General features: G+C 39.6%; 1 protein-coding gene across 4 annotated transcripts in view; it reads right to left on the minus strand.

The window, feature by feature from the left end:
• Positions 1-2,216: 2,216 nt before the first annotated feature.
• Positions 2,217-13,682, minus strand: part of BMP5 (bone morphogenetic protein 5) — an 82,683-nt gene continuing 71,217 nt past the window's right edge. For all 4 annotated transcript variants that reach the window (XM_061622995.1, XM_061622994.1, XM_061622996.1 and 1 more), the window contains 2 exons: positions 9,939-10,049; positions 2,217-3,832 (listed from right to left, as the gene is read on the minus strand). In XM_061622995.1, the coding sequence (XP_061478979.1) occupies positions 3,683-3,832; positions 9,939-10,049 (261 nt within the window). In that variant the 3' untranslated portion in view covers positions 2,217-3,682. The remainder of the gene's footprint in view (positions 3,833-9,938; positions 10,050-13,682) is intronic.

The following is a 13,682-nucleotide window of genomic DNA, read 5'->3' on the forward strand; positions in this document are numbered from 1 at the left end:
CCAAGGTCTCCAAGTAAATATCATGGCTGAATGGGGATTTGAACCCATGTCTCCCATGACCTCATCCAACACTCTAACCATTTCACCTCACTGGTCCTTAGGATCGCAGCTAAAGATCCAGCAGATCCTTGTCCAGCTGTGCTCCACCCCTTTCCTTCCCCCATAATACCCTTTTTCAGGGACCTCCACTGGCTGATGGTGGGGATACTTCCAGAATTAGCTTTTTCCTATGCTTGCAGTTGCCACAGCAGGGACTTGCACAACAGTGGATGCCGCAGGCTGATGGAGCCCAGCAGAGGGACCTCTCAACCGCATCCAGATTCCATCTACCGTAGCAGATTGGGGGTGGATTGGCTCTGTTAATCAATAACATATGTTTTTTCCCCTTCAATGTATTTAAAACATATATGTTTTACAAATATTCAGAATACTAATGTATCATAAATGCATGATTAATGTGTTGATGAATATATTGAGTGCCCTCATGGCATATACTACTCCACAGAATAACGCAAGCAAAAGGGGGAAAAGGGGTCCATGCTCCGAGGGGCATGAGGCAAGTAAAAATATGCACAATGGAAGCTGGCCATAAAATGTTGCATGAACCATGGGTGATTCAACATAGGAGCTAATCTATTTGTCTTTAAGTTTTAAGTTTGCCTTTATTTTTCTTTGGAAGGAGATTCCTAATTTGACAGCACTTTTCTCAAGGTTACCATGGAGTTACAGCAAGATCACGAGTTCTTGTTTTAGTTACTCTTTGCAGTGCCATTTCAAGCTACTTACAACTGCCTCAAGAAATGCAGATTTAGTTCTACAGTAATTTAATTCTACTTAGACAAACCAGTAGCTTTCAAGATAGTTACAAAGTGATGGGATCTAGGCTAAATTGATTCAAGTAGATTAGGATTTGCCATGAAACTACAATTAGCTCTATAATAGCAAGTTGTCGTTTCCCATAGTTCGTTGCATGTTTAGTTAGCTGCTTTAGGAATATAATTAGGAATCTGCTGTGGTCTCCAAGGAGCCAGAAAGTTTAAACTAATTAAACCTGGACCAAGAAAACTCTCTTTAAGAATCTTGCATGGCCATTGATTTAGAAGGAAATGTTATACAAGTATTTTTCAAATTGACAGACACATGGAAAGCGTTTTATTAGCTACTGTGAGAAAGAGGTATGCTTGGATGCATGTGCAACTAAAATCCCAGAAGGGTATAGCAATACAAGCCTTTGGAACATGTGAAAATAGTTGTGCCAATTTCTTTTTTCCCCAAACAGTAGCAAGGGTAGCAAAGCATTTGAGGACCTTCCCCCCTCATCTTTCCTTGTTTACAGTAGATTTTCACTAATGATGTACTTTTAATGGTGGGTTAGAATTGTAGAACTTTTATTGATACTTCATAAGGCTTGCATTTCTGTTCTATAGATATGCGTAATGTATATGTTCTTCCTGAGCCAATGTACTCAGTTTGAAAAATGCAGAATCTAGGTAATTATGGAATTGATCCAAAGTTTTTATTCTGTGCTCAGAATCCCTTCTGTGACTGGAGCTCTCCTCCCATGAAAGGAAGCTCTTTCTGTGAACATAACAAAAACTTTGGACTGTACCCTGGAAAACAATGGAAAACTATTCCTATTCAGAAAATGGAAATGGACTGCCTCCCAACTTATGGCTACCCTATGAATAGGGGTTTCATGGTAAATGGTATTCAGAGGGGGTTTACCATTGCCTCTCTCTGAGGCTAGTCCTCCCCAGCTGGCTAGGGCCTGCTCAGCTTGCCACAGCTGCACAAGCCAGCCCCTTCCTTGTCCGCAACTGCCAGCTGGAGGGCAACTGGGCTCCTTGGGACTATGCAGCTTGCCCACGGCTGCACAGGTGGCAGGGCATGTAACCCCTGAGCCACTCACTATGGGGGTGATCTTTAGCTTTATACCCAGGAGACACGAGTGGGGATTTGAACTCACAAACTCTGGACTCCCAGCCAGGCTCTCCTCCCCACTGTGCTATGCCAGCTGTGCATTCCTATTCAGATGCTTTCCATATAATATATCTAGAAAGAAAAAGGCATGGCAGAACAAACTAAGATTTCAGGTTTATTTGATCTTAAAATATAGACTTATATTTCAACAGAACATTTCAAAGAATAATATAATCTTCAATTTCATACACTCAAAATGGTACACCTTTATTCAAAAATATATTACTTAATGTACCCAAAATACACTTTTCAAACTTTATTTAAAATAAACTCAGTTCCAAATAACCATAACCTTCAATCTATCTAAATTACAAATTCATTTCCTTTTCAAATGTTTCCCAAATTAATTCTAACCTTCATGATTGCTCCTCAAACCAGCAAATCATAAGAGATACCTATATTAAAATGCATTACAGTACATGAACTGCAGTTTAACTAAGGCCTTGTGGTAAATTAAACACAGTTAAAAGCCGCTGAAATGCTTTTTTCTTTCAAAAAGACAGAAGAAATTGTTTAGTATTTCAGCAGATTTTTTTTAAAAAAAATTAAAAACAGAAAAATGTTATTTCTGAGATAAATTAGTTTTTTTTGAAACTACATACAACTGACCACATTATTCTGCTACAGTGTGCACTTCCACCTCCCTGTCACAGACACAAATCCTATTAAATGAGGCTTGAAGGAGAGATTAAGTAATCCATGGAATAAGTAAATGGGCATTCTTAATTTAAATAATGCTCTATGAGAATTGGTTTGAGGGTATCTAAGTTTTCTTCCCTCTGCTTATTCTCCATTTCATAATCTCTCGCTCACTTTGCAAGGAGGCTGGCTGATATGGTTTTTTTTCTGTACTATAAAGACAATCCATTGCAGTAGTGTTGTAGTTAATAGACCAATAGGATTTACTTGAGGTAAGAAGGTTGTTTTACATTCCATCCCCCGCCCCTTTAACTTGGAAAGTTATAGACACAGGCAATGGGCTCTTTCCACTGAACTCCCAGAGCTTTATGCCTCCAGCAAAATCTACAACCCACTAGCAAATAGAAGTAACATAGCTCCTATGGTTACACTCATTCTGCTAAAGAAAACAGCTTTAACAATTATGTTCAATCTTTCAGCCTCTACATTTAAACTGCTATTTATTTATTTAAACACAGTTCAGCATTTTACTTTATCTAATGGAGCAGAACTTCTAAAAGGAGAATTGTTTTAAGCTAAGCATTTTTTTTCTTTTTTAGCCCTTTCTCAGTGCCTTTTCTAAATAAATAGCTCGCCAGAGTTTTCATTGGCACAATGTAGGCAAATGTATTCAATTTCCTTTAACAATATAAAACAGTCACGGGAGTTCTGGAGTTTCTAAGTTAAATGGGGGGGGAAGAGAACTATACAAAGGCTTTATTTTAAAAAAATGAAATAAATCTCAGCATGATTAACTGAAAATCTGACTTCAATGTTCTACTACATACTAACATAAACCATATAATAAAGTGTTTGAAATGTCATCCATACAAAAGAAAGTATATTCCTTTAAATAAATAAAAGCTACTATGTACATAATACTATACATGAAATGAGAAATGAAATAAACTAAAATAAATAGTTTAGGTTAGTTTTTTTCTTTTTAAAAAAGAGGCAATCTATTGCCTTTACTGCCATTCAGAAAATTTTGAGTCTTTAGAATCTTCTGCTTTACAAACTGATTCTAGTGGCAACCACATGATCGTACCACCATATTTCTGTACTTTTTCAAAATAACATTTGAACTGTCATCAAAGTAGAGCACAGAGATTGCATTCAGTTTCGTTGGGGCACAGCAAGGCTTAGGGACGTGATCAGGAAACATCAAATGGACCTGGAAAAGAAAGAGAGAGACAGGTAGATAAACCAAGTCTTTGCCTCTACATTTATATCCACACTTTCTACTTGCATTGACATAACCACATCGGGTTGGATCCAGAAAAAGCTAGTTGAACTTAGATCCCATTGCAGTGAACGGGACAAGTTAGCAATGACTGTACTGAACTTCCACTGATTCAGTGAGAACTAAATGCAACTAAGTTCCATCTGGATCCCACCCATTGTGAAAAATACTTGTAGCTTTTTATAATTTAAATAGACAGGTGATAAAAATGTTAATAATAATAAAATCCAGAAGGATAGCAAACACAAACACACATGGGATGGGGTTCACTGCCTAGTTCCGAACCTCTTGTATTCCGTTGTTCAACCCCAATTCGCCTTTTTTTTTTGCTCCCACTTGCTTTTGCACTTGTCAATTCGATCTGCCATTTTGTTTTGTTGGTTGGTGGTGAAAAAAAATATGTAATTTTTAACATAAATGCTTATGTAAATCCATGGAAGTTAATGGATAATAGCATCTGTAATTACGAAGATAATTATGTAAAATTGGGGGGGGAATAGGAGGGGGAAGGCCATGACAATTATAGCTGTGGCCCACTGCAAGAAATCAGTGCCGGTCTGAAAAGATGGATCCCGTCAAAATCCAGTACTAAGTCCAATTTAGTGGATATTCTTCCCCATCCCTAACACACACACACACACACACACACACACACACAAATCCAGTGGCTCCTTGAATATCAGATTTATTGTGGCATAAGCTTTCATGGACTTGAATCCACTCTCTTGGATAAGTGAAAAATTATGTAGGATATCACTTCATGGACCTAATAATGTGGCCTCTAGTTTATGAAGGCTTATGCTACAATGATAGAATAATAGATAAAAGTTAATGATAATCTCTTGGCTTTTACAATTTAAGACAAAATGTTGAAGTTGGACAAGTGGCCTGCCAAGACTCTTAGTAATTTTCAAGTGGTCCATGGGAAAAAAGTTTGGGAACCACTGCTTTATTGCTCCTTTAAAAAAAACAAAAAACAAAACAAAACCACACATACATGGTTACCAATGCTCAGTTTATTATTTTTACTTTTTAAATATATTATTCTTTTCTACAACAAAATAATACTTATTCCCAAGAAATGGGTTTACCATCAGGTTAACAGGAGCAAACCCCATTTTATCCCTGCAGCCATGATGGTGTGATGATTTAAGTGAATAAAATATGAAACATGTTCAGAATACTTATTTTATTTATCAGGATTGGCAGACTAGTTTTTGCTCCAACATATCAGGAATGTAGGAGCAGTTGTAAAGCATGGCAAGATGGAGGGGGACAGTGAATATGAGAAATGTTAATTGTGTGCTTCACAACTGAATAACACACAGGGCATCTAAAGAGCGTCCCCCCATAAGTCTGTTAACTCTAGCTGCATCACTGCCAATTCCCCCTGCAGGCCCCTACACTACCTCTACAGAGGCCCTCAACACTCTAGAGCAGATGAGGAGGCATGGGGGACTGCAGAGGGAAAGGGGATTTGGCAGTAGTTGGCTCCCCACTTCTGCAGGCATCTTGTGAGCAGAACTCAGCTCAGGGGATGCTCCTGCTAGCCAGTGGGAACAAACTCAGAATTCCAGCCAACATAAGTATGTTACTGTGTTCCAATGACTTCAGCAAAGGTGGGGTAAAGCACAGCCTGGAAACAGAGGAGGAGGGCATTCCATGAAATGGGCTTGGAGAACCAGAAGGAAGGCAGTGCTGAACAGCTTTCTGAAATGAATGGGAAAGGTAGTGGAAACATTTGAGATTGGAGGAAATACAGGGTCTTTTGTACATGAAAGCAGGTTAGAAATAATATTCTGCACATGTTGGGTGAGTTGGAAAGTGAGGAGGTCGCAGAAGAGGGAGTTGTAATAGGAAGGACAAAAAAAAAGTATTAATTCCTGGATAAAAACTTCAGCAGTAGTAAGTTTCATTTGTTTGGTAAAACTGTTAAAATCTGTTATAGCCATCTGTCCAGCAGTGATATAAGTCTGTAGACTTTGCCAGAGAACACAGAACAGGCAATCGGGAAACAGCTTTTATATAACTGTTACCATGAAGAGATCATTTACCACAGAGAGATCTTTTCGAGCAATCAAATCCTTTAAAAAAAAGAACAGTAAAAGTTTAAACACATGCATTTTCAGAGGTTGTTTCATAAATAAAATGGAAAATGTTGGGAACAAACATGCCCAGTTTTATTTTGAGGGGCCTGTAGACTTCCATAGACTTCCCACTTTTGGAAGCAGTGGAAAGCACAATTTTCATTGTATAATTTCTCTTTTAAAGATGGAACATATTAATAAGAGTATTTGTCAAATGCAGTAATACTGCCAAAGTAAACAAAAAAAAAGTAGTATGAATTTTCCCAGCTCATAATGCCTGATTATAACTCCTTTGCCCTAAAATTCCTGTTTCTAACTGAAATCAAGAAAATTTCTAGATTTTGCACTTGTGCATTCCGCATTTATTATTATAGATGGTCATAGCCGGCAGCCATTAATGGCACATACTTATGTTGATTACTTCAACCCTTAACTCTTAATAAAATTGTGGTCAATATTAAAGGAATATAACTTATAGAGCAGGATCAAGACAATCAACTGACTCAAGAATTTCAAAATTCAAAAAAGTCAAATGTGTCCCAAAGAAATGTATTACTTAGGTGCAGTCTGATCCAGTTGAGGTATGTGATGGAAACAAGCTGTATTTTTCAAAGTTTGGTTAATTAAACTGTATCTTAGAAAGCTACAAACTTCATTGCAAACAGCCTGATTACTCAAATCTGTGTGTATTATGCCTACAGGACATACAATAGCAAACCCCTCTCCCTTTTTCTTAACTTGTTCAGTAATACGATACTCCATAAGGAGTCAATGGGTTGTATCCAACTAACTCATGCTCAGTGTAAAATTGAAATCAATAGGTTTAAGCTAGTCATGCCCATTGATTTCTAAGTAAGTATGACTTAGCTAGATTCAACCCAATGTAGTTTCCGTGCTATATCCACAAGGTGAGATCATGCATTAGCATAGATGGTGGTAATGCCTGTATTTGCACAACCTACTATGATTGAGAATTGAATCATGGTTCTGTATTGGGTTGTTTGCTGATCCCCACTTGGATTGGTTAGACCTCTCCTGCCTAACCAATGGAAAAATGAATTTCAGTCAGCAAAAAGATCAGGAAGCTTTTGTTTATTCAAAAGGAAAGTCTGTCCTATATATAAGTAGCTGGAAAGGAGTCTCCTCTTTGGCTTGGGAAGTTGAGGTGGAAGAGTATGTTTGTGAGCACATAGCAACATGGTCTGCAACTTCAAGCATCAGCATTTTCCCAACTAACAACATAAACCACAGTACCTTTTAACACTGTTCAAACTACAACCCTAAACTCACTTATCTAGGAACAAGCGCTATTGACCACAATGGTACTTACTTCTGAGCAGACTTATAAAGGAACTGTGGTATTAAACCACTTTGTGGCGGCATGTGGCAAGTATGAGTTGAGTCACAAACTAGGGTTGCACTGAAGCACTCACACAATTCCTTTGGCATATGATGCCAAACTGCACAGAAATACTCAATTCACATCTTCATCTAACAGGGTTGTGTGAATTGCGCCTAAGATTCCAATTTTCAGAGGAGGGTTGTACAAAATTAGAAAGGAAGGAGAATTAAAATGGAAATACAGTAAGTAAAATGGCATACAGAAAACACAGTGAAATATGACAAAGTTGGAATAAATGAAGATTAATTTGAGAGGGAAAGAAAAAGAGAGGTGGTTGAAATCTTTCCTTAAGTGAAGACTAAGAAAGTTAGCAATAAAAATCTGAAAATGTTTTTTAAAAATGGAAATATTGTTTATCACAAGGCCCTTTATTTTACTAGTTGCTTATAGTGAGTGTCCTAAGTAGGAAATATATTTATTTGCATTCTCATGCAGCAGGCATGATAAAAAATACTTGCTACAATGTGGCAATCTACTGCGTAAGTATCCCTATGACTTAATTGCACTGAAATACCTTTTCTGAGTAGTGTGAACACCATGAAAAGGACTTGATTACTTTTGAATCCTAGATGTATGTATGAGCAATTTCTTCCTCAAACTATACCCTTCATGGAATTCCAATATTCGTAATTTGAAATACAGCATGCAAGAGTTTTGCTGTAATTAACGAAATGCACATATAAATAGGAAGATGCCAGACCGAGGGCCAAACAACAGGTGAGGCAGGATATTCATGATCAGATCGCAGGGCAGTTTAAAGCAGGCTCCAGGGATCAGTGGGTGGAGCAATGGTGCTGGGGTAGCAACTAATCCTGTCCCTTTGAGCCATTTGTCACTAGAGGCACAGATAGCCTCGGTGGCACGGAATGCTTTCTATCAACTTCGGTTGGTGGCCCAACTACGTCCCTATCTAGACAGGGAAAACCTTGCTTCAGTCGTCCACACACTGGTAACCTCAAAATTGGACTACTGTAATGCACTCTACGTGGGGCTGCCTTTGAAGACGGTTCGGAAGCTGCAGCTCGTGCAAAACGCAGCGGCCAGATTGTTAACAGGAACTCGGAGATATGAACATATAACACCGATTCTGGTCCACTTGCACTGGCTGCCTATACGCTTCTGGGCTCAATTCAAAGTGCTGGTTTTGACTTATAAAGCCTTACACGGCTTGGGACCACAATACCTGATGGAGCGCCTCTCCCGATATGAACCTACCCGTACACTACGTTCAACATCAAAGGCCCTCCTTCGGGGGCCTACCCAGAGAGAAGCCCGGAAGGTGACAACAAGGAAACGGGCTTTCTCTGTGGTGGCCCCCAAATTATGGAACTCTCTCCCTGATGAGGTACGCCTGGCGCCAACATTGTTATCTTTTCGGCACCAGGTAAAACCCTTTTTATGCTCCCAGGCATTTTAAGCACTTTAATATTTACTTTTACACCTACATTTAACACTACAATCTTAATATTTTAGCAATTTTTAACTTTTTAACATCTTTACATCTAAATACTTTTAAACTGATTTAATATGTTTTTATATATATATATATTTTAGGATTGTGTTGTAGTTGTTTATCTGTTTAATTTATGTTTAGCTATTTTGATACATTGTTTTAAGTCGTGATATATGTTTTAATTGTATACTGGATGTTCTTATGTTGTAAACCGCCCAGAGAGCTTCGGCTATTGGGCGGTATAGAAATATAATAATAAAAAAAAATTTTTTTTTTCAGTTCAAAATTGGCTGTGGGTACACTAGTCACTAGCAGCGAGAATGGTTTTTCTGGCTGCGTTTTGAAGTGACTCTGCCCTTAGCTGGACTCACCTCCCTTCCCCACTGCTGACTTTCAGGTCCACCCACAGCAAAGTGTTGGGCCAATCACTGTCTCTGCCTAAGCCTACAGCAAAGTGTTTCCATTGGCCACACCTGGAAGGGCAACAGTTTGAGCTACTAATCAGTTGCGAAATCTGTCTGAAGTTGAATTTTTAAAAGATGCACTTGAGCTGATCCAGTCAGGTTTTAGAGTAAAAAGAGTCAGAAGATGACTAGTGTAATGTGCCTCCATTTTCAGAAAACAGGTGGAGACACACTGGAACAGGGACAACAATAAGTGTATCTCTACCTATTGACTTACTTCTGCAGTGGGGAAATATGCAGGTATATGCATTTGATCCTGAAGGTGTTGTAGGAAAAATGCAAATTACTGAGCCAAAATTTTAAAAATCATGGTAACTTAACAGCACAATACTGCTTGAGGGGTTTCTTACAGAAATCTGATTATGTGTTTTGTTTTAGATTAATCTACTTGAAATAAAGCATAGGGAGGATTTTGATATTTTCTTGTCTTTGCATCCTAAAACTGATGAAGCAGACAACATATAAAGAAACATAGCACCTTTATATGTGCATGTTTCTCTCTGTGTATAGGGTGCTGTCTACCAAATCTTTAATATGAGATTATGCATTTATGTTCCATTGTTTCAAGTAGACAAAATCCCACCTAACGTTTCCTAGGTAGCACTCATTACATTTAGGGATGCTTACATACCAGAGTCTGCACTATGGCATGATTTGTTGCATTCATGTGGGCATTGAGAGGAAAGGAACATTCTCCATCACAGTAAAATGCAGCATAACCCTCTGGAGCTATAATCCAGTCCTAGAAAATAAAAGACAGAATGGTTAAACACAGACTCTGCACCTCAAATCTAAAATTATCTCCAGTTTGTAGGAAGGGGAAATACCTGGAAGTTGAGGAGCCAAATGAGAACAAATAAAAGTCAAATGAATATTGAATTCCACCCAGAGAGATAGAGAGAGTGATGGCCCTGGCTCTTCCAGACCCTGAGTGGAAGTTAGCAGATACATGTGTGTGTGAATACACATCTTCTGCTCTTGCTTTGAAATTCTTTGACATGTCCTACAGCACGTCTGCTATATTAGGGGGTTGGGAACCTCAGGCCCAGGGGGCAAATGTAGCTCTCCAGGCTTCTCTATCTGGCCCTTCAAACTCTCCCCAGGCCATACCCCTCACTGGTCCTGCTTCATACCCTGAGTGGTTTTGCCTGGCTGGAATGTGTCTTTGAATTCTGATAATGGCTCTTGCTTGTCAGGATGGAGAACTCTGTGTGTGCGCGCATGTGTGTGTGTAAACTAGCAAACTGCACAAAGATAAAATGTACATTTCTTGCTCTATCCACTTTTACCTCTGGCCCCAGCCACTACTGGTGTGTGGCCCTCAGAAGATTGCCTATAAGGGAATGCAGCCCCCGGGCTGAAAAAGGTTCCCCACCATGGTCCTGAATCAACAGGCTTATACATATTAGGTTTATATCTGATCAATGGGCTGCAATTTGATACACCAGCAGAACACATAAGTTTGCAAAACCTAGCTGCAAAGTGGTTAAGGGAGGGCATTATTTTCAGGCGAAAGCAGTGTGGAGGGAGGATGGTGTAAACTTTCACCTGCTAGGGTGCTACTTTTCCTCAGCAAACCCCTCCTCCAGCTGAAGCTAATAATAACAAATACACTATCTACAAGTACACAAAAGAAGAAAAAGGGAAATCTATACCTGGGAAAAGGCCAGGAGACATAGTAAGACAGCCAGCGGATTACTCAATTAGGCAAAGAATTAACATCTCATCTAGAGCATGTCCAAAGAAGGGTGACAAAGATCATGAGGGACCTGTACACCAAACCCTATGAGGAAAGGTTGAAGGAGCTGGAGATGTTTAGCCTGGAGATGTTTAAGAGGCAATATGATAACCATCCTCAAACATTTGAAGGGTTGTCACATAGATGATGGAGCAAATTTGTTTTACATTGCTACAGAGGGCAGAACATGAACCAATGAATTCAAATTACAAGAAAGTAGAGTTAGATGAAACATGAGGAAGAACTTTCTACAGTACATGTGGTTTGATGGTGGAACAGACTGCCTTGGAAGGTGGTAGAATCTACTTCATGAGAGGCTTTTAAGCTGAAAGTAGATGGCCACCTATCAGGGATGCTGCAATACAGGGGTAGGCAATGGGTATCTTCTAGATGTTACTGGACTACAACTCCCATCATCCCCAGTTAGCATGGCCAATAGTTAGGAATGATGGGGATTTAATACAACAACATCTGGAGGGCACCACGTTGACTACCCTTGCTGTAGTGGGTTTTCTGCACTGACAGGGTGTTGGACTAGACCAGAATTCTTCAACCTTGGGTCCCCAGATGTTGGACTACAACTCCCATAATCCCTAGCCAGTTTAGCCAATGGTCAAGGTTGGCAGGAGCTGTAATCCAACAATATCTGGGGACTCAAGGTTGAAGAATGCTGGAGTCGACAATCTTTGCGGTCCCATCCTACTCTTTGATGCTATGAGATATACAAGAGCAGGTGTAACCATAAAGAAGTATTAGCTCACATTTTAAAAGAACATGGCAGAAAGTTAAGACTGAAAAAGTATAATAGGAATGCTTTGAGTTATTTGCAGAAGAAACTAAGTAAACACCAAATCAATCAGAACATACAAAGGGAAGCAGGACAAGTGGGCTACAGTGATGCTGCATTAAAATTGAATAATTTCAGGAAAATGTAATAAAAGTCGTGGGTGAACATACAGGACAGGAAGGAAAAAACCAAGGGAGGTGTGAATAACAGGGAACATGATTGTTTTGATGAGAGAAAGGAGCAGATATAAAATAAATCTGGGAGATGGAAGACAGCAGCAAAAATAAAGACAACAAAGGACTCACAGAGCAATCCAAAACCCCTTACATTGGGCTTGGGTGGGTGTCACTCCATTGGCATGGAGCTCCTCCTTCCACCTGCCAAATGGGCAGGCAGCCTGAAGTGCCACTGGCAGTTTCCGCACCAGTGGCATCTATCAGAAATCCCAAAAGTGGAGTGTTTGGGGACTGGGGAGAGAATGAGTCAGCCTGGGGTCTATGGGATCCCAAGCTGGCCCTACTGTGGTCATGTGATGGCACTGGGCCCAATCACTGTGCCAGCAATTGTTGTGCCAGCAGTTGCTGTGCCAGCCCTGCCATTAAGGACTGCACCCTTGTTTACTAGTATAATAATAATTACTATATTAAGTATTAGTATTTGTTCATTAATAAGCAAAAGAAAGATGTCTGAAGAATCCATTTAATTGCAGAAAAAGTAAGAAAAATTTAATTGTAGAAAGATTCATGTAGGATAAGGCTATCAGTGGCTACTAGCCATGATAGCTATGCTCTGCCTCCATAGTTGGAGGCAGTACGCTTTTGAATATCAGTTGCTGGAAACTGCATAAGGGCAGAGCGCTCTTGCTTTCAGGTCCTGCTTGCAGGCTTCCCACAGGCATCTGGTTGACCACTGTGTGAACAGAATGCTGGACCAGATGGACCACTGTCCTAATCCAGCAGGCTTTTCTTATGTTCTTATGTTAAGATAGGAAAAACAGCTAAAAGCACAATCATAACCATATTATACAGCCATGAGAGTGGCTGTATACTATAGTCAGCATGGATTTGTCGCATTCGACAAAGTTAAATTGAAAATACCCTCCATGCCATTCTGATGCTTCCCATAAACTCATTTCAAAACAAAACCTTACAAAACGTATAGTCCTGAACTCAGAAACGTTTCCTTAACAACCCTCTAAGTTTTCATGACAAGACACAAAACAGAGAGAATCGAGAGTTCAAAATGTAAAAGAAGAGAAAAAATCCAGACCGCTGTTGGACTTTTTTCTGCCAGTGTTCTCATAATTTGTTGAAATGAATTAAAAATCAGTCATGTTCACACAGTACCTGTAATGCTGTTACTGAGCTTGCCCCACACTCTGACCTTCATGTTCTGCAGTTTAAAGGTTTTTTTAAAAATGCATGGCTGATTTTTAATTAATTTAAGAAATTTAACACTGAAGTTTATTATAGCGCTGGGCATGCTCAGGAAGAACTGTCAGTGTTCTAAAAGCCAGACTCACAACTGTTTGGCTTGGCTAATCAGGTGACCACACCCATGCCAGGCATTTATTTCCACTGTAAACCATCATGGCTTCCCCCCAAGAATCCTGGGAAGTGTAGTTTGTGAAGGGTGTTGAGAGTTGTTAGGGAACTCTTATTCCCCTGATAGAGCTCCAGTGGCCAGAGAGGTTTAACAATCAGCCCCTCTTAGGAGGATTGTAGCTCTGTGGGGGGAATAGGGCATCTCCTAGCAACTCGCAGCACCCTTCACAAACTATACTTCCCAGGATTCCTCAGGTGATACGATGACTATTTAAAGTAAAATATAGGTCTGGTGTGGCTGTGGCC

Source organism: Rhineura floridana, chromosome 4, assembly GCF_030035675.1.
Source record: "Rhineura floridana isolate rRhiFlo1 chromosome 4, rRhiFlo1.hap2, whole genome shotgun sequence".
In the NCBI taxonomy this organism is placed as follows: domain Eukaryota; kingdom Metazoa; phylum Chordata; class Lepidosauria; order Squamata; family Rhineuridae; genus Rhineura; species Rhineura floridana.